Raw genomic sequence first — 21763 nt, 5'->3', positions numbered from 1 at the left:
ATACCGACTGAATGTAAAAAATTATTTATCCAAATTTCTCTCAATCGATCAAGTCGTTTGTATACCTATAGGACGGATCGCGTACTAATAAAAATCCGTACACGCACACATAAATTACATGTATTTATAGGTACATCCGTTCTTGAAAATACTTGAAAATACTTTTTCAAGAACAAAACGTGTTTCCAACATAGTTTCAAAATTTACTCTTAATCTAACGTTTTTTGCGGTGGCATTTCGTTTATAAAAATTTGTTTCGAATAACAAAGTTCTCGTTGCGACTGGAAGACTGCCGAAAGAAGATTAATATTTTGTGTGATAATTGAACAATTTAGTTACGGCAACTAAAAACTTTGATTGAGTTTTACTATTTACTAATTCAACCTCGTCAGAAGGAAACAATTTTCATCAAACAATTTGTACAGTGTCAAACCGATACGTACGAGATCCATGTACGACTTACATTTTTACTTCCGCAGGAGGAAAATTTATTCTATTTGACGTTACGTATACATTTTTTTGGATCTAGTCCGAATGATTAGCGCCTCGCAATAGATGTGATTGAAAAAGACAGCGCAATATCCTAATTGAACCCTGTACCAATCTTCTGCACCACTCATCGTCAGAGCCTGGCTAAGTCCTAACGAAGAATATGAATGATATTTTTTGTCGTTTGCCCGTTAAGAGATTAAAGCAGACGAGGGATGGTCGGGGCTTCGTTTTAGAGCCATTATATTCTCGGATGGCAGCATATAGAACAGAGATAGAGCCAAAAAGTGAAAGAGGGAGAGAGACGGAGAAATATGTACACACACACATATATATATATATATATATATATATATATATATATATATATATATATTCATGATATATAGAGAAAGAGAGCGCGAGAGTAAAACATAGGGTGAGACGGGAAAGCTGGGATCGGGGGAGTCAGTGAGTAGAACGAGAAGAGCGCTGAGCTTGCGGAAAGGGTGTCTAGTGATGCGTATACCTGCTTCACCAAATGCATCAATTCCCAACGGACAATATTGAGCCGTTCAACAGTGTATCAGCTCTAAAACTAATACGAGTTTCATATACGAACAGACAATCCAGAAGAGGTATGTTTGTAATTAAACTGCCTGAAATAAATTTGCTATAGATACTTACAGACTGTGCCCATACAATGTGTAGGTAGTCAGTAAGATGGTGATCATACTGACAGAAAGAGTCGTCAGCCCTTTGGAACCATGAATTCTGCTCAAGCTTCTAGACTCGTTTCGTTGGTGTAAAATATGAGATTTGTGATGTTTTCGTTAGTAAAGCGATAACTAAGAATTTCCGACAACGTGATTGATTGTAAAATGGTCAAAGGAATGCCTGACAGATAAAACTGCACATCAGAAGCTCCAGACTATGGGCCAAGAGAGTGCCTTGAGAAGTTTTGTTAGAATCCATGGTCCGGAGGCCTAATATTTTCATTCTGTAACCTTAAACTCCTGGATTGCACATAAACTATTCGTATCGTATGCCCACGCATGAGATCCGGCAACACATATCCAGAACCACAAAGTAACCGTGATTTTGGGGAAATACTCCATATCCCCGAATTCAATAGAAAGAGAATTCCATAAACCGGAATTCAGTAGGTGTTGAATTCCATAGCTTAAAAATAATAATTGCTCGAAATAGTTTAGATAAATTGTAATAAAACGTATTTATATACTTATTTATTTTTCAATTATGCGGTCGAACTTCGTATTTGTAGACGAACCCGAACTTCAACACCCACGAAAGATTGTGGCAAGGTTTAAAAACAGCACCGGTAGTAATGCACATATTTTCCATGAACCTTCTGTGAATCTGGCAATACAGATTACATGACAGATCCGACGAGATTGAATCTTCAAAGTAACGTGTCTTTCGTTGTATTATCTGACCGAAAGATGCAAATTGAGTTTTTAAAGGATGTTTTCTAATTTCTCAAACAGAATCCATCGAGGTCTGGGTTTTTAACCGAGTTCTTAAGGCTTGTAAAATTGGTATTAATTATCCCTGGATCCTCATGTACGTCTGAAAGGTCTTTTTCTGCATCGAAATGGTTGAAGGTTTGTAATCTGTGCGTCAATAATAGGTTTAGCTTTTCTTCACAAATTACGCCTATGCTGAAAAATTGAATTTGGAAGAGATCATCAAGGAATTCACGTAACGAAAACGTATATTTGCATTGCAAGTGAAAAGACTGTTTTGTAGATTTTTTTTACGTCTGATCTTAGATTTCATTTTTACATTGTACTAATATTTTACACTTGACTAAGTTTTATCCGGCCGATCCTGCCCATAACCTGCAGAAGTGCACGTTCGTATTTGAAAGAGAACCCGAGTTTAATCTTTAAAAATTGAGCATCCGATCAGGCCGGTGTACTTGCTACGGCACTTGGAAGATCGATAACCCGACTCGCTTGATCTGCTGTTGGCTGCTGCCAGCCCATATCTTGATTAAAATCAGCGCCTCCCAACCCAGCATCCCTTCACTACGTCCCTCTCTCTCGAGCCGCACGCCCCCTGATGAATCCGGTTAGTCTCGTTAATGTCTAAGCCACCCCTGCTGCCACCACTCCACACTCCCCCGTCCGCCAAAGACAATAGAACTTAGCTTCCGGTTGATGCGTTATCTGCCATAGTGCCGCGAACGGTCCTCGTACGTATAACCGATTGTAATATCGTCCACGCGATATGCAGAGAGAGAGAGAGAGAGAGAGAGAGAGAGAGAGAGAGAGAGAGAGAAGAGTTCGTTATAAAAACAACGCATCGGAAGGCACAGCACCACGGCCTGCAGGCTTGTCCCTTGGCCACCCTTATCCTTTGTTTCCTCGGGCGGCATTGAAGAGCACCGCTTTCTGAAAAATATAAGGGCCCGCGCTTCATTTTAACGTCAGTCTCCAACACATTGCCTCGCGGTCCTGAACAGTGAACGCCCAGTCGTACAGCATAGAAGGGGCCATTTGGTGAGCAATCTTTGAGAAATTTTAAGATCGAATGTATGCGGGCTTTGGGGACCTTCGTAATTAAAATTCTGGATAATGGTTGCTCTATATCATGACTCAATTCCTCAAGGCACTGCGAGTGCATAACTTTTACCAATTGCAAACATACCCAAGTTGAAGCCGAGGTTGAAGCAGCATTGAATGAGAACTTTAACCAGATGTAGAGATAAGGATTGGCACTTTTGTTCTTATTTGTATTCGATTTGCAGTAGAAGATGCCTCGATTGTAGAAAAAATAAATGAATAATGGGACACAACCTCGAGCCTGTACGGGAAATCAAAACGCTATTAGTCGGCGGAAAGTCTTTCTATAGACAAAATACTAAAACTTCTGAAGCGTTTTGATATTAACTACAACTTTGGTTCGAAGGAAATCGGTTTTCATTTTAACAAATGGTTCTCATGAAGACTTCTCAAATGAAGCATGGCTTACATTTACATCAATTCCTCTGATAGATGTCATCCTCAAAATTGAGCAACTTTCATTCGAAACTTTGTCAAGTATCACGCTACGTTTCCGAGATATCATAATGACTCGTTTAAAATAATAAACCCGCTGTATTGCGTAATAAGTGCGGAAATTAATTATAGGAGACTTCTCAACGAGTGCTATGATCACACGAATCAGATATTATCATAAAGCCCTGCGACGAAGAGAAGAACATTTCGCACGTACACATGCGTAAACTTTTTATTTCCGCACTATTTCCAAAAAGGGTGACATACTATATACCGAAGAATTTTTTTCTACAATACCTGCTTCAAAAATCCGCTTTTCGAAACCTGTGAGGCGTGCGTAAACTGCTCCATTTTCGGTCAGTGCGGACGAAAACGGTGATGCATGCGTACTTTCGAGTAAGTCAATTTTCCGCACTATGTCATTGAACGTAAGTTACACAACCTTAAGTTTACTCCCCATCAGTGGCATCTGCCGTGCTTCTCAAAACAAACTTCACGGGAAAATGCAACAAATAATATCGCGTGTGACATGCGCGGATAGGTGGCATCAGAACGAACGTGGCTTGTGGTATGAGCCCAATATTTTCCTAACTTGTGACGCAATGTACTACTTCTAACCTGAACTGACGATCGTGTTGATATATAATATAATCACAGAACAAACCACATTGTAGCACGTATAATTAAAACGTTTTTTCCATGATGTACGAAGATGAAAGATCTGTAGGTCTTTTAATTTCCTAAAGATGTTTCACACGCCAACGTTGATGATCCCTTGACTCGCTATTCGGGTAACTACACGGCAGTGTAGCAACACTCGCTAGGTAATTTGAGTAGACGCGACAGTCAGATTTTAATGAAGTTGCGAGTGCCTTTATATCCACCACGTTGCATAATGCGCCTCGTCCACTGCAGTTGGGGATGCGACAGGTCCTCTGCCAGTGTAAGTGGGGGTCCAGCAGCCCGGGTTGTGCAGATGCAAAACTGAGCAAAGGCCTCGCCGGAGATACGCTGAGGTTGCGGGGGTGAAGGAGGGTCCCTGAGGAGCGATGGAGACGCTAGAGTCTGGAGAGAGAGCTGTTTGCCGGGCTCAAATGTTGACCAACCCCCTCCTCTCGTTTCTCTGCGTCCATCGCACTGTCCTCCTCCACCCGACCGCCACTCCAAGACCATATCCTGCTTTCAGGATCACCTCTTGAAGAGTGGTGCAGGGTGCTTCTTTCTTCAGCCTACAACCAAACACGGAACTATCACGTGCCGCCATACACTCTATGCCTGGTCTATTCTCGGGGGATTCCTCCTGTTACCACGGAGGTTCTTACTCGCCTAAAAAAAAGTTCAGCTTGATACGAGAATGAGATTTGGCCCTTGTTCTACTGCAAACAAAGTTATTTACACAGTTGAACCAGTGGTCCGTTGACGCCTTGCAACAATTCGCAGTCATATCCGTGTTGGTCATCTTGAAACAAGATCGTTTAGTACTTGCGATAAACATACAGTTGAACTATCTCCAACTTCTACGATCAGATCGATCAATACGAAGTAAAGACATTTGAAAACTAGGTTACAGCGGACTGTTTGCAATATTCCTAATTTTCTGTTCCTCTCTTTGATAACCGTATCTCCTAGGAGGTTGAGCTTTGAATTCACGTGTATCATAATTGTGTACCTTTTAGAATCATTTCAATTATGCTCGTTCAAACTCCCACAGAGGATCTACATGAAATATTCAAAGGATACGTCACATCGAAATAACCAAAGAGACACAAATGGCGTGTTAGGAAACGTTGCAGGCTGTGGACCCGAAAATAGAAAGCACGTCGGAAGTAGGCGTGAGATGGGTCGTTGGCGTTAGTCCGTGAACCCGGACACACCACCCTTGGCTCTACACCCTCCGGACACGATCGTTTAACACTCGGAGAGAAAAATGTCGTAATGAATCGTCTCACGATTCATGTACCATAACGCTATCGATGTTATATACGTTGCAGAAGCTAATTGCATGTAATTGAACAGGCCATAAAGTATGATTTCGTTTTCGGTGACGTGAACAGAACGTCTTGTTGTAATGTAATACCTAGTTACATTTGAGTTCAGATATCCAGGTTGTTTACTTTTGCCTTGAATCTTATACATATGGTTACCGATTCAAAGTGATTCCGCATAATTTTGAAAAGTTCTATTTTGATTGAAAAAAGAGAAATCAAATTACAAGTATTAGCTTTTCATCTATCGTACCTTGTGCAAGATTAACTGCGTACTTATACATAGATATAGCTGGAAATAAGTGATTATGCATTGAATCGGCAAGTTTCCAATGTGTAATATTGAAAAGTATGTCTGACGTTTACTGTAACCTGGTGCTCCTTGGTTTCTATACGAGACTTTTGCTGAAATACCTGATGTACGTACATGATATCAAGGTAACGAATGTCACTTATCACGAATGCTTCTTATTTATTTGTAATCTTAAGTAAATTACACTGAATTTCGGTGGAAGAACAATTTTACATGGCATGCGTATACAATATATAGCATGGAAATGCGGACTACCGATGATCTTATTACGAGTTCATTGACTGAGCGTTTTCTAAAATCTGATTAAATTCCCGATATTATTGAAAATGACCGGTTAAATACCATAGCTAATATGATTCGCAGTGACGGATCATATTGCATGATTCGCGTTGCAGTGAAAGGGGAGAAAGGCCGACCGAACAGGTGCAGAAAATGTTTATTTTATAAGTGCTGGTTTGTTTTTGGTAACGGTACAGCGACGTCAGCCAGTGGTGAGAACCCCAGTGTCAGGCGCGTGCGGTAATTACAGTTCCATTAGCTTGGTTCCCAACAAATAGTATGGCGTATAATCCAATAAACATCGATGGGCATAATATAGCTGGGGCAGTTTGGGTACCAGTCAGGGGTAGTTTAGTGTCTTATAGTGTTATAGGGACGCACCTAGAACCCCTGTTAGATAGTGATCATTGCATTCATTGTCACATGGCCATAATATCCTGCGGGACGGTGAATGGGGCGGCGGAGAGGGAAAGGGAAAGGGAAAGGGAAAGGGAAAGGGAAAGGGACCTCAACGGGACACCCTGCACGGACTCCGTCGTCGTCTAAAGGGGTTCGCTAAAAGCTGAAACGCATTTCAGATAAGGACCCGCGTGCGACAATTATCACGCGACAACGCTCAACTCCGCTCGTCGTTTAGGCACTCTTTCATACGGTTTTTGCTCGCTGACGGAGAATGTCATGCATGGAACTTGCACAATGAAGTTTAATTCTTGATTAACGGTTTTCTCGACTGCGTATGGACAGTTTTCAAAAATTTTATCATTGTTCAGGTTTTCAAACAGTGCCTTGTTGGGAATAATGACTTTACAGGTATCACATATTGCGTGGTATCAAAGTCCGTTGATCAGAACGGTTCAGAAGAAGCAGTTTCCCATAATCAGGGTCTGATAATAATGAACCAATCACGAGTCTACGAATTCCGATGTTCATTACGTGAACAATTAGACAGGTCTGCGATGAAAAAGTTTTCTGGATACTTGTACATGATACCTATAGATTTTGGTCTGCTGATTCAGAATATCAACTCTGTCGTTACGTATATCACACGACGATCTTTTTTTATTCGCATAAGTATGGAGAGACGCTTGTCTCAGAAGAACTTTATTGACAGAAATATTTTTATCAATTTCAGAGGAGTAATCTAGTCAATTCATGTTTACTTCGTTGGTATGAACATGCAGACTTTAAAAATGTCATGACAAGCTCAGAAAAGCATGCCTGGAATTCCTTGAAAACTGTTGTTTCTGAATTTTTAGGCAACGTTAAGGATCCTAATTATAAAAATATTGTCCAAGAAATGTTAAACAACTATCAAAATTTTGGGTGTAATATGAGTTTGAATGTTCACTTTATATTAGATTAGTGCTAATTTTGATGTTATTGTACTATTAAAAGGGGGGGGCAAGGGTGGGGGGATGTATTCTAATATAATTATGATTTTATTCCTAAATTCTTCGTTCTCAAACACCAAAATTTATGGAAATAATCAGGGACAAAAACTAAGCCGCATGTATTGTTTTTTTATCTGCCATTGAACAATTTAAGGGGGTGAAACGAGTTTTAAAAGTAAGGCATTTTAACGGGTGATTTAGCAGTTTTCTTTGTTTTTTGTTTTTTTATTTGAGGAAATTACATTTTTCATCTTTCGTTACGAGAAAACTTTTCCAGTTGGATTGGTTAAAAAATGTTATATTCTTGTGTGTGAAACTGCCAAATCACCTCCTGACGTGTCTTACTTCGGAGGGTAGTTTCACCCCCTCAAAGAGCTTAATGGCAGATGAAAAAAGATACGTGCCGCTTAGTTTTCAGTCTACTGTAACATATTACACAAGAAATAAAATCAGAGATATCGCCCTGAGATACCTTCCTTGTAAGTATGAATAATCCCAAGTTTTATTACCTGTGGTTTCAGCAGAAACGAAAATGACGTAGTTCTGGCGATAAGTTCTGCCATATTATGCAGTGATGCCAAAGATCCTTTTTCAAAAATATGGATTGTGAATAACAATCAAAGCGTTACGTTCCGCAGGGCGGCCGAATGTTCCTTGCAGCGTTCCAAAAAAGAGATTGGTTTGATTTATTTTCAAGGCGAAAATTGGGACGTAACGTGAAGATTCACGAGCAAGGAATACGCTTAGGTGGTGTACTCGGTAATCTTTACTGCTTTCATCTCAATTCGAGGCGGTTTTACGGCTCTGTAGAGCAAATGAAATGAAATTCATGCAAATCAAAGGGAACCCCAGCGTATCGTTTTTGTATTGGGGTGCTCGTTCAACCTGTGCAGCCAGGGAGGAGTTTCTGCCACCGTCCCCTTTCATTTCGCTTTGGCCATCTCGCGCAAATACGTCGTTCAAATCTATTCCGGAACTCAACAGGCCCAATACCAACGATGTAGGTTTCGCGAACGCCTCGGACCGTTTAGAAGGTGGGACTTTCAGCCGTATAAGATTTGTATTCGTTAGGTTTCCACTAAATCTCAGTGTGAGTTTCGTAGGCGGTGCTGGTCGTGAGTTTAGTTCAGAAAATCTTTAGAAAATTTTATTTCCTGGTCAGAGTTAGACGAGACGTGAAATGTTTAGAAAGTATTGGGTGTTGTGAAAAGTGGAATTGAAAAAAAGTCAATGAACAATTTTGAAGGTGATGATTCAAGGTTTGAAATACGAAATTGGAATTGGTTTCAGTGAATAGGTTGATGAAAAAAATTATCCTCTAAACGGCAAAAATGAATGTTCATTTTTATGCTCAATTTTCTTGATGCCAAAACCATTTTGGTTTTATAACTTTATTCAATCGGTGATTATTTGTAGGTTTTAAATTTATGTACTGACAATCACTTGAAATGAATTTAATAATCATATTAATATGTTTTGTGATAATCCAGCTATTGGTCGATGATAATTCTGCATAAACGTATTTCTTTTTTTAGTTGAAATTCTTGAACTTTATGTTTTTTTCCTATGTTAATAGAATATCGTTCGAATTGAAATCGACTTGATTGACTTCAGTACTAACTGTTGAACCTTCATTTTATACGTGGTTTTTGTTGCTTTGACATTTTTGCTTAAGCGTTTATCCTTAATAGTTGTACTTCCTTACGGATATTATTATGGTTCTTGATTAATGCTCGTGACGTATTATAGTATAAGAGCGCGAAGTTATAGGCAAGGTAAACGATCCTTTACGAGAAATAATCCAGCTATGATCTAGTGTCTGATAAAACCAATTGCTCGTTTATGGAGAAATTAAAGGTGGCAATGACTTCTTACAACTACTAAAAAGGGTCTTGGTAGCATCATCTCATGCCCCGCTCGAAACTCTTTAGTTCTCGTCTGAAACAATTTTCTGTACAACTTATTTTTCTCAAGTTATGGGACCATTCCTCTTAAAATGGGACACCCTGTACAGTTGAAGGGACGTTAAGGCAACGACGATGCTGTTGTTATTCACAGCTATTTCGCGTGCATCCTTTGATCCTTTCCAAAGGAAATGTCTACAGGAAATTGGAAACGTCGATGTGCTGCATGTATAAAGATGTATACCTTGTACATATGTGCGTTTCTGCAGGGGCTTTTATATATAGCTTTATTCCTCCCGAGCGTCCCAAACTCGAGAAGGGTGCATGGACTGGTACTAATGACTTGCACATACCTTCCAAAACGTCTCAAGCATTGGACTCATCATTCACAATTAACGTGTATATATTACATGTATTATATAAACTTTCCCTATGTAAATTTGCGGAGTAAGATGCTTGATGACATCGTAGGCTGGGGTTCCCGCCACGTTTCAAAGATCCTTCAACTTTCTCATTAAGTTACTCACCCTACACAACGTAGCTTCGTGATTACCCCCAATATTCACCATGAAAAGATACATTGTATGGTTATTGAAGAATAAGTCATTTTCAAAGTTTTCTCTGAAAGGTCTGAGAATTTCGCTCCGAAAGTTGTCAATACATTCAATGCATGCATTTTGATATTATCAGCTTTGACGAATAAGATGTACGTTGAAATTCATACAAATATCCAGTCATGGTACTAATGAAAAAGATCTTGGGAGTTGTTCAGGTATTTTGCTAGTACGTATCAGAACGAATAAACTCCCGAGTTGAAGCGAATGGAATCCAGCGTTAAATTGAAATTCACTTGATGAAAAAAACGTTATATTCGTGTGTAACAAATAATTGCAATGTTGCTTTATACACTTCTTTAAAATATAATTCAGACTAATGGTTCAGTTTCGTCGAAAAGCATTTCATTTTTGCGAGAGGATCGACTGCACACAGTATCTGCACTGTTCACTTTCGTACTTCAGTTTTCATTCCATCTAGGTTAAATGGTTTCAGCGGTTCATCGGAAACCCTGCCTAGCAAAAAACTCGTACACCGTCCTACAAAAAATTCTAACAAAAAAAAAACCTCACGTTCCAATTGTGGAAAGTTTGATATCAAAGCACAATAAATCATCTTAACGAATCAAAAATTGCGAATTTGAAAAAAGTTTCAACGTTTCCCATTTCGAAGTCTGGTGTGAAAAATGTCTGACAAAATTGCGGCAACATTGTCTAGACGTAGACCAATCTCTGTCCAATTTTCAGCCAAATCGACAAGTGGTTTGTTGAGTATTGAGTTCACGAAATTCGATACACTGTTTTCGAAAATACTTGTGAACAATCGCGTAGGTGACAAAACATCCTTCCAACTTGGTTTCAGAATCTTTTCTCATTGTCAGTCCGACGTTTTTCGCAAAGGCAAACGCGTTATAAGCTATTAACTTCGCGGACGAACGCCGTGCCAAGGTTAAAATGACATGGAACGATTGTCGAAAAAGACGAATATCATACTTGCATATCAGTACTACCCTAAAATACCGATTTCGAAACATTCAATGAGTGAAAAGCGAATAAATCAAATGGTCTGTGTTCTCTTTGTGCTTCAGGGCACGCCAAGTACGGACCAAACTACTACGGACGACTGATCGGACCTCTGCAGGAGTACGCCCATCAAACCAGAGGCACCGTTTACGCGGTCGACGACACCACGATATTCATCAAAGACTTCAGCTATGACGGAACGGGTCCTGCCGCTTACTTCTGGGTCGGAAACAGCCCCAGGCCTAGTCCAGACGGCTTCATCGTCCCTTACCCCGAGGACTACAGCGAAAGGTGGGTCTGAACACGACGGACCTTGAACCCTGACCCCCGCCACTTTTGCTTGTAGATTTTCCGCGATTCTCAGCCCCTAGTTGGCGATCGAGCAAAACGCAATAACGGGAAGATGAACTCCGAGCGGGAACAGGCTCGTAATTCCAATTTTATTAACTGCAGCATATCGCCCGTCTCACCCTACGGCTCAATCTCTCTCCCTCCACTCCACTCCCCTCTCCCGGGCCCCTTCACAACAAGCCCTTTGAGTTTCATTGAGTTTCATTTCATCCCTTGGCCACGGGCTGCTGCGCTGTACCCCATTCCCCGTTACCCGTGCGCTTTCAGGACTCTAACACTTCTGCAGTCCTGACCGCGATGCTTTCTCCGCGTCGAGTTCTTCACCGCAAAAATTTCACAAACACCGCTTCAAACCTCATGCGTCGGTCATAGATTTTTAAAGCGGGGGGTGGTCCCACGCACGAAACCGGGCTGCTATTCTGTTGAAATCGCTTCATCGCGGCTGGAGCGTTCACATAATGAGGATTCCTTATAGTCGGTGAAAACGTACTCCGATCACGCTTAATGTATTATTAGAAATCATTTTTGATCAATATGCAAGTTTTCGAACCACACTGTTAATCATGAATTTCCACACAAAGCCATTGGTTTGTTCCTCGCGTAATGAGATAATGGGTGTGATTTTAAAAGGATTCATTTGTTGTTTTCTCAAATTTCCAAGTCTTTGATAGATGGGAAAAATACCTACAGTTTAATTCTTATCGTCAGCGTTCTTTTTTTCTAACAAGCCATATTTTCAGATTTTCAAAAGACACGAAACGTTTTCGAAATTCGCATATTTCGTGATTGTCAGCAACTGACAATAACTATGAAAAGAAAGGAACAAATTATAATTTTTCAATAGAAAAACTCAGTTATCGTGAGGTTTCCAAATAATTACTGAGCGGGGGGATCATTTCAATTAATACAGGCTCGTGGATGCTTTATAAATGAAACCAGCTCTTCCGCGATGGTTTTGAAAATTAAGTTTCGTGAAGAATTACGATCGAAGGCAAACCAGCACAACGATCGACTGTAGACCAAATATTCATCTTACCGATAAATTATAATTTTTTGATTTTAGTAAAATTATCGTCAATTACTGTCGATAAATAAATTGAACGAGTTAAAGAACAGTTACTTAAGAGTTACTTTTTCTAAATGGTTTCAAAGACCAAGTTTTTGAGAAAACAATTATGTACCTTTAACGAAGTGGAACTGAATCTGTGTATCTCAAACTTCTCAAGATTAACTTTCACCGATTCCTTCCACCGGCATCGAAACCTGAATCTAACCCTACGTCAATTTTGCAGGGACCCGCCGGTTTTGAAAGCGTATAACAACAGTGACATCATACTGAGGTTACCGCAGGGAAATCGAATAAGAGACATCAAATGGCTGAGCGTTTGGTGTCAAAGATTTACGGTAAGTGTGGAAATACCAACGATAAAAGCTATTTGAGGTTTAGGGTCATGCAGGGGTGCGCAAGCGTGCAAAGAGTTTGTGGTATTGGGTCGAGCTTGCAGTATGGGTAATTGATTCCGGAAGTAGAGAATTAGTCAACACCTTCACGGCTTACAATCGCTAAGGAACCACCTGCGGAAGTGAATACCGTCGACACCGCAATGGCACCTTGCCAGGCTGACTCGTCGTCGGTCGACAATTAGAAAAAAATAATAAAAAGGAAAAAATCCTTATCACAGTTGCCACACCCATAAGGTTTATACGCGGTTTTAACTATCAAGATTTACGACCATCGGGTAGACATTTTTCGTTTTATGTCTTCTCGACCTATGCGAGCGCAACTGCTTGTTCACCACTGTTAGTAACAACTTTAACGTATTTATATTGCTCTTGGGCTTTAAGTTAACTCTGAACAGCTGCTTATTGAGACCAAAAAGCTTACGAATAACCAACGAATAAGTACAGTTCACAGGCAGGAGTTTTAACTTTATTTGAGGTTTCGAAAGTTGAAAAGTGGTTCACAATCGCTCGATTTTCCACTCATTTCATTTAAAACACGCTTTAACACTTTTTATAGGAAATTTTCGAAACAGTTTGTACGACTTCGATAAAATTTGGTACACGTTCCGATCTGATGCGTAGGTTTCAAAAAATGATTGATTTCTGAAATAGACTCCGTGAATTACGAATTAAAGATGAGGTGTTAAGATTGAGTATAACTACGAAAATAGTACTGAAAAGAGAATACATTTATGAAATTAGATTTTTTAGTTCCAGCGATAATTACAAAGTGTGGTAAACCTGAAAAACCCTGTGTTTAAATTTTTATCTTTTTTTTTCCAATCTTGTGTCCGATAATAGACATGATAATGACGTGAAAAAATGTGACTTCTCAAGCTATCTGCTGAACATAACTTCAACAATCAATAACCATTCTTGAAATTTCAAAACTCTAAATACAGGTAAAAAAAAACTAGCATCTCTCAATACTAAAACCGTTAATCAGTAGCGAAACTTCTTTTATCATTAGCAGCTATCAAAAGTCAAAATCAGAGGTGGAAAAACCCTAAGCCGATACTAAAAAACAGAAAATACGCCACGTCATTTCATCCCTGTTTTATCGCTTTCGCCGTGTTTACCTAAAACGGCGGTTGTCTAGACACCCGGTATATTGAGAACGACGAACGGACAACTCTACGACCGCGGCGACGATGCGTAGCTGATGGAGGGTTGTCACGGTCCAGGAGCACCCCTTAGACTGTGATATTAAACCCCTCTGAATATAAGAGGAAGGGAACCTCCCCGCCCAATAATATATATATACGCCCCTGTCTTGGCTTCCGAATCCATCGCACACGCGCCATTGACCACGAATACACGGCCGATAGGGCGTCCCCTCAAAAATCAAGTTATCTCGATGCTTTATGTATCACTGGACTCGAAATCAAAGATATTTCATCAGGAAAAATTCGCCCCAAAAGAAGCTCAGAAATTTTTGACAATCTCAACCGTCGATCAATCTAGCTGCAATGGGATGATCTTTACAAAGGTCATTTTTGAATTTTGAATTTCGATCGGCTCACCACCTAAATTGACTCTAAATAATTTAAAAAATCATTCCCTTGTTTGTAAAATTTTTATTTCAACTCCAACTAGTTCCCGCAAAAGAGCGGAGTACCGAACGGATTCCGGTAAAATTTGGTGTACGGGGGTTTCTTGGGTCGCTGATTACGAATCTGAACTCCAAAATTGACAGTTCAAAATGATGGACCAAAATCCCAAAAGTCACTCGATGTTGCCATGTTGGATCCACCGTTTTAAATTTTGCAGTTTCAAGATCAGATTCGTAACCAGCTACCTCGAAAACCCTCGAGCACCAAGTTTTATCGAAATCGAATGACTTTTTGGTTTTTGGTCCGCCACGTTGTACAGCCGTATTGAATTGTATTAACTTTAGCCCCCTGCCTGTTTAAGTTATACGTTATTCGTAACCTCTGACTGACTTGGAATGTGGAAATTGAAAAAAAATATTAACCTGAACTCACAATTTCGGAATTGAAAATGGTCTATTCGATACGGCCAACGAAAAGTCAAGATGTAATTTAGTATGAATGAAATTTGATACGTTGCATTTTCGACCGCTATATTGGATCTACCATTTTTAATTCTCAAATTTTGAGTTGAAGTTTGTAATAAATGACCTCGAAAAGCTCTGATTTTCAAATTTTACAATCAATCTTCACTGTCCTCAAACATCATTTGTCACACACAGCATCGTTGCGGGCTCGCCAAGTACAAGTCTAAGTAAAAGTATGCCTTTTGAAGTCGAAAAATTGCAAAACTGGAAAAGCTTCTTAATTTGATGAAAAATTGTCCATAACACCAAGCTTCTCTTTTTCAATATTACAAACCGTTGCAAATTTGCAAATAACTAGTGGCCACCTCCCGATCATTTGCCTCGTCTGCAAAATGATAAAAATATTTAGGATTCGTTCCGACTTAGTTCATCCAAAAAATGGGACCTTGATATAATTCGAGGTGAAGGAGTGATGTGACTTGTATTATATACCCGTGGTAGGTATGGATCCGAGTCTTACCCACACATGCAATATCTTTTCGGTGATTTCGTTCGCGTTTTACTGGCCTAGTGAGTATATATATATATGTAGAATCGAACTGGCTGTCCGCGATGCTTGTCTATCAGTCAATGCTCCCTAAACTCCGGACTCCTTTTGGCTCAGAGGATGTATTGTCAGGATAAACCTCCGCGCCTTCGTCTCAGAACCCCACTCCCTCTATAAATGCGGCTGAAAATCCAACGGGGAACTCCTTTCAGTGGATAGATCCTACTCCGATATCAAATCGCCACTCAACGGTCCACCGATTCAGATAGGATTTGGTCATTTTTTTCCTCCCCCTTCCCCCATCTCTGTTTCTCTTCTCTCGGTTCAACGCTACCCACCCCATAGTGCACACCCTCCCCCCCCCTGCTCTTCCCACTATCCCCGAAAACCGAACGCAAGCGCCAGTCTTCTCGGTTAGCCGCAATTTTTATCTTGATAAACTGAAAATGCGAGACAATCTGGCTCTTGGAAGAACAAACAAGCCAAACAGAATCCTTGGGTAATTTTCGAACTTTTAAATTGAAATCCACCCACGTGACCGGCTCGTGGCAGGTCCTTCGGCTTTGACAATCTTCTATCACATCTCTGCCGTCGAGGACACGGAAGAAAGGAGACACGAACGCGGAGATCCTCCTAACAGGAGACATCGTATACAATGGAATCAAACCAAGGTAGATACGGTCAAAGAAGTAATCAGTGAAGCTGTTTCTACGTGAAACTGATAAAACACTTGCTTGCTGAATTCTAGCCTACTGCATATACGCAAATACCAGATCCTCGATTATACCAGAAGTTGCATCAATGGGTACCGTATACTAGCACTTGTTACACCAACCGGTGAAATTCTTAGTCGATTGACTGGTTTTAACATTACGTTACTATGACGTTTCATGATTTTTATGGTATACGTTTTTGTGGAATTTGTACGATTTCTAAAAAATGTCCACAACAAAAAGATGAAAAATTCTTGAAACCTTTGAAAATAAGTATGAAATTGTTGGAAAAAAATTTTTTTCGATTTCATGGTTCAGTTGGTGTGGAACTTTAAAAAATGCATGCACTCGCAACACAAACATAACGTTACATAACCTTGGGAGTAACCCAGAGTAAACGGAGTGAAAAGTGACAGTGGTCGGAGTATCTACACCATGCGTATAACGGCTATATTTATTTTTGTTTTTTGTTCTTTTACATTAAATTGTGCGTATATACTTGTTTACATCAGGTTAGATGTTCCATTTTTCCAAAATTAGCAAATTAAGCTAACTTTGTATCTTGATCTTCAGGTATATCATTTACATACAATATAAATAATTCCGGGCCATTGACCCAGCCTTGAGGCACACCCGTAGTAACACATTTTACTCTTACCAGTGTTGATAAGAATTGTTATCTCATTAGAGACACCAGAAACTGGCCAATATTATATAGAGTGATCCGTGCCAACTCAGTGAACGATTGACCAAGATATTTTTCATTTTTGCCGGAGATTTCTCTCATAATAGTAGAATCCCTGAAAATGCACCAAAAAGGTTCGAGATTTTTTCGAACGACTCATTTTTATCCTAGGAATTTTCGAACCTTCCTCAGAAACGTCTCTAATTCATTAACAAAAACCACAAATGTAATTATTTGTTATTTGGTTTAGAAATCAAACAGACTTTAGAGCACACACGAGTGTTGCTCTATTTTTTTTATTTCGGATATACTATTTTTCTCAGATTTCGAAAGACAGGCTTAATTTGATATTATTTTCCTTTTAAATTCAGAAATATTTGTAATATTACATAAAAATATTACGATTTTTTTATTTTGAACTAGTATAATGGATCCACCATTACAAATTTTGGTAGTCTTGTATTTGTTATCGGTAACCCAAGAAATTTTTTGTCGGTAACCTAGTAATTTTTTAGATTTTTTTTCCACCATATTGGGTCGCTATTTTGGATTTTACAAATCTGACCTGAGATTCGTGATCAGCGACTCCAAAAACCTTGTGAGACCAATTATCATTCAAATTCGGTCATCCATTTTCAAGTTATCATTTTTATTTTATTTTTCAGAATCTTCTTATTTAAACAGTTCGCAAAGTACCAAACAGACCAAAGCCAAAATCTAATGAGTTCTAAGTTTGGGAAAGCTACATGAATAGAGACCAAAATCATGGAATTCCAGTAACTCTTTCTCGAGATATTGTTGAACAAACAAATTGATCATACTCATTCATACGTACATATATACATACATACATACGTTCAGCCGAAAATGTTCGAAACGTCGAGGTCTAGTGAAATTTCGACTTCTGATTTTCGGGGTGGTTACAATAACTTTCTTTATCTCTGAAAATAGAAAACCGGAAAGTCAATAATCTGTGTTAGAAATTAGACTGTTAGAAATAGACTGTTTTAGAAATGGAACAACAATAGGTAGACAGAATCAGCGATGAAATCTGAAATAGTGAGAGTCTGCAAGTGTCCAAATTGTTATCGGACTGCCCGTTTTGTTTTTAAATTTACAAATGAATGATTTCATCCAATTCCAAACTGATGTATAAGTTACAGTATCGAATCGTGGAATATAAGGGTGCGGGTAAAAAATAAGAAAAATCAGAATGGTCAGAATTCCGAACATAAATATATCGAAAACTCACAATCACGAAAGAACAAATTAGTGAATCTTCATCAAGCCAGAAATAATGGGAATAGAATATAAAAGTATCGAAATTTGAAGTTATAGAATTTTGTATACACAACTGGTGAAAATTCCGAAACGCCATTAGCAGAACGAGGGTAAAAGCGATTGCTCGCAAACACAAATAAATAACTGGAGATATAAATTTGAAAAATTCTATTTCTATTCACAAATAAATAACCTTCGGATGGATCATAAAGTAGAATTTTCATCTATTCGAATTCATAAATGCGAAGGATCAAGAATCGGAACGGTCAGAACTCCGAGTAGTGATCTCATAGAAGGCTCGGAATATAGAATTGCAGTATATCGGAAGAGTCATGCACATCGTTGGCCACACTCTAAAGACCTAACCCAACAGCTTTAACAACTCGAAGTTGTCCGTTTGCATAGCGTTCTTTCTTCTTTATCAAGTATTGAGTAAAGGATTTGTTTGATTCTGTATATAAAACATTTTACAAGTCAAAATAGATTAGTTAGATAGACTGAGAATGTGAAATTCTGGTGATAAGCCATCTGTACGTTTACTTTCGGAATACTGATCATTCTGAATTGTACGATTCTGAATAATGACCGTTCTACATTCTGGATATCTGTTTTCCGCCATTTCTAGATGATGAAGTTCTAACTTTTATTTTTATAATATGTGGACATTTGAGAATATGAAACTTTCTAAAAATTTATTCTCTGGAATATTGACTGTATACATTATTAAATTCTGCATCTCTGAATTCTTGGATTAACGTTTTCCGCAGTAAGAGGGTTCGGATAATAGAGCCCTCTATTAAATAAATTTTAGGTAAACTGCAGAATTTTATTGGACACCATTCGAGACTTCAAATTTCCAACAGTATCCGTTCTCTTATCTTTGTTATTCGAGTTTATTAAATTCGGAATTCTGGCCATTCTGATTTTCGATTTTTCTGATTTCTTACACCCACCCGGAATATAACACTCTTGTTTTGAACTTTGCTGAGAACTGGGTAAAAAGATTCGCAATCTGAAAACGGGTTGGTCAATAACGATTTTTTTTTCCTTTCTTCGTATGTGTTCAAATGGCTGTATTATCACAGGAAAAACGTCTGACGTAAATAAAAACAGAACACCCGATACGTAAATATAGTTCCCAGTGACAATGATCGGCCACCAGCAACGAGCAAAGGAGATTCGCAATTCGAGGGTTAATAGAACAGACGAGCTTAGTTGCACGTCCATCCCCCACCCCCCTCACAGCTCTCTGCGCCATGCCACGCACGGTATGCATTTGCATCTGAATTCCCTTGCGGAACACTACAGTTAATTAAACGTCTCATAGTTTCGGGAAGCCCTGCTCGTGATGTAAAGTGGACTGCCCTGCACCCCGCCCTTCGTGTCCTCTAAGCGTCAATTAATACCCACCTACCGCTTATAATATAGCAGAGCTCTGAAAACTCTGCAACGGCACTTGTATACCCCTCACAATAAACCCGGCTTTTCCATCGCGTCATTCACCGGTGCTGCTGCTGCTGATGCTGCTGCAGTTTCATTCCAAACCAGCGGCAAGATGGCGGCTTCCGGTTGCGTTCGCATACCGCGCCAAGTAACGAGCAGCGAGGACTGTCTTTGACCGTTTAATCTTTTGTTGTATTTTCTTGGACCATCGCTGGATGCGGTAGTTCGAAAACTTTTCGCTACGACTACTCTGTCCGTGAAGGATATCTAAATACGCGTTGCATTGTTTGTACAAAACTGCGGAAGCATGTATATATATAATATATCTGCAATGCACCGACTTGTGGGGAAAACAAATTTAAGTTTCCCGTCCTCGCATTATCGATTTACTTTATCTACTTCTAAAAGACTTTTGTTCTTTAAGCTATAAGTTTGCATTGAACGTCTGGCTATTATAACTTTCATTTATCTTTACGACGACGCGTACTTAGAGATTTATTAAACTTCCTGTTTTGGTATTAATATGTATATGTGTAAAGAGAAAAAGAAGAATATACCTAAGTCTGTTTTCATTTTTAATTACATTTCTTGACTTCTGTTCTGTTAGGGTGTACTAAATTCTTCCATTTATGATTTCTCATACTTGAGATCAGTATACTTTGGACTTGCAGCTGACAAAAATGAGAAATTAATCTCTTGTTTCGAACCATGAAGTTGCAAGTTAATTGTGAAAACCTTGGGGAAGAATTTAATTTCATACAGAAAACGATGGAATTAGGCCAAAGTTGGTCTGACTGTGAGTGCAAATCAGTAACTGATTTTTCAAAACGATGATTTTAAACCATCTATCTTAATCATCTAGGTAAGATAGCACATTGGAGTAGAGACGTGGCACAAGTGTGAAGTGTGCCTGATCAAAAAAAAAAAAAGATATGGATCGCCAAGTTTGGATAGGTAAAACTTTTTTCATCTTTAGTATGAACAAAAGAAATTAAATGAAAGCATTCGAAGGTATGTTACTATTTTTCTATCCATTCTTAACCTTTACTTCACGATGACCTGGGTTTCAATCCTGAGCAATCCTTAGCTACATACCTATGGGTAGACCTGAGACTATGGGGGAGAACTGGCAGTCGGAGCGTTCCACATCAGGAATACAATTTCAAAGTGCTGCCGTTTAAAATTCCAAACGTATGCTATTTGGTATTATACGTATGTTCGCACTAAAAACTTGGAACTAGCCAGTTAGAGTGTAGGTTCAACTTCCCTCCTGTTTAATACTCAATACTTCGCGTTGGACAAGCTCCATGATCGTTTTCAGTCCATTCTCAACATTCAGTCTTATTTTTCTATTAAAACACTCGGTACTTTCTCTACTACTTCACACCGAAAGCTGGTACAACCTTTTCACTTCTCTCGAGGCAGCTTCTCCCCGTACTTAGTGTAACTGACTACAAACACATTTTTTTGGCTTTCGATGAATAAGTTACATCGACCGTAAGGAAAAATATATTTTGTTCGAAAGGGTATTACTAACGAAATAAATTAATTTCAATCAAAGCCTGGTTCTGTACATCGTGAAAAAGTGGGTTTCATACGCGATCTATTCCATCAATTTGCTAAATATCATATCCGTAGAGTAGGTCAACATATTGACGGTGCCGGTACTCATTTCTTATCTGAAGGAAAATGCGGACCTTGACTTATATCCTTCACTTGCCACATCAGATTTTGTCTCGGTCGTATTTTCCGTTCCATTTCAAAGGTGTCGAGCACGAAACGTGGAGCAATTTCGACTTCCACGATACGTTAGCATTCGAGCGTTGCTTACAACGAACCATTGGATCCACCAGGGTAAGTGTGTGTCGAGTGATGATTAGCGGTGACACGGGTTCCGTCAGAGTCTCCGCAGGAGGCGGCGACTGTCACAGGGTGAGCCGAGAGACTCACATTCGCTAAGCATCGTCCCCTAAGGACACGCCGCTTTCGGTAATCGTGCCAATTCCGGCAAGGGTAGTTCAAACGGCAGAAGTTTATGGAGACAACCGAAGTCAAAAGATCGACGTGAAAATGGGACAGTAAAAAAGAAACTCAAACTCCCAAAGATAACTGCTTGCGCGTAGAGAGACCCTGCGTAGTAAATTTTCGGCTGAACCGTCGAATAACTGCCACCCGAAGATATCAATGGATTTCCGGGGTGAAATCGGGACGACTCACTCTTCTCGGTGATTTCGCTACGATCGAGGTATAATGTCGGATCACTGGCTGGTCTCGCCGGTTGGC

The 21763-nt window shown here is 39.4% G+C and overlaps 1 protein-coding gene across 1 annotated transcript in view; it reads left to right on the top strand.

Annotated features, from left to right (window-relative positions):
• LOC124308762 (protein Skeletor, isoforms B/C) overlaps nucleotides 1-21763 on the top strand; it is a 68573-nt gene that overhangs the window by 14153 nt on the left and 32657 nt on the right. The window contains exons 2-3 of the mRNA XM_046771782.1: nucleotides 11006-11231; nucleotides 12584-12695. Coding sequence (XP_046627738.1) covers nucleotides 11006-11231; nucleotides 12584-12695 — 338 coding nt within the window. The remainder of the gene's footprint in view (nucleotides 1-11005; nucleotides 11232-12583; nucleotides 12696-21763) is intronic.

Source organism: Neodiprion virginianus, chromosome 1, assembly GCF_021901495.1.
Source record: "Neodiprion virginianus isolate iyNeoVirg1 chromosome 1, iyNeoVirg1.1, whole genome shotgun sequence".
NCBI lineage: Eukaryota > Metazoa > Arthropoda > Insecta > Hymenoptera > Diprionidae > Neodiprion > Neodiprion virginianus.
Note: the sequence above shows the minus strand (reverse complement) of the source record. Positions and strands in the feature narration are given on the sequence as shown.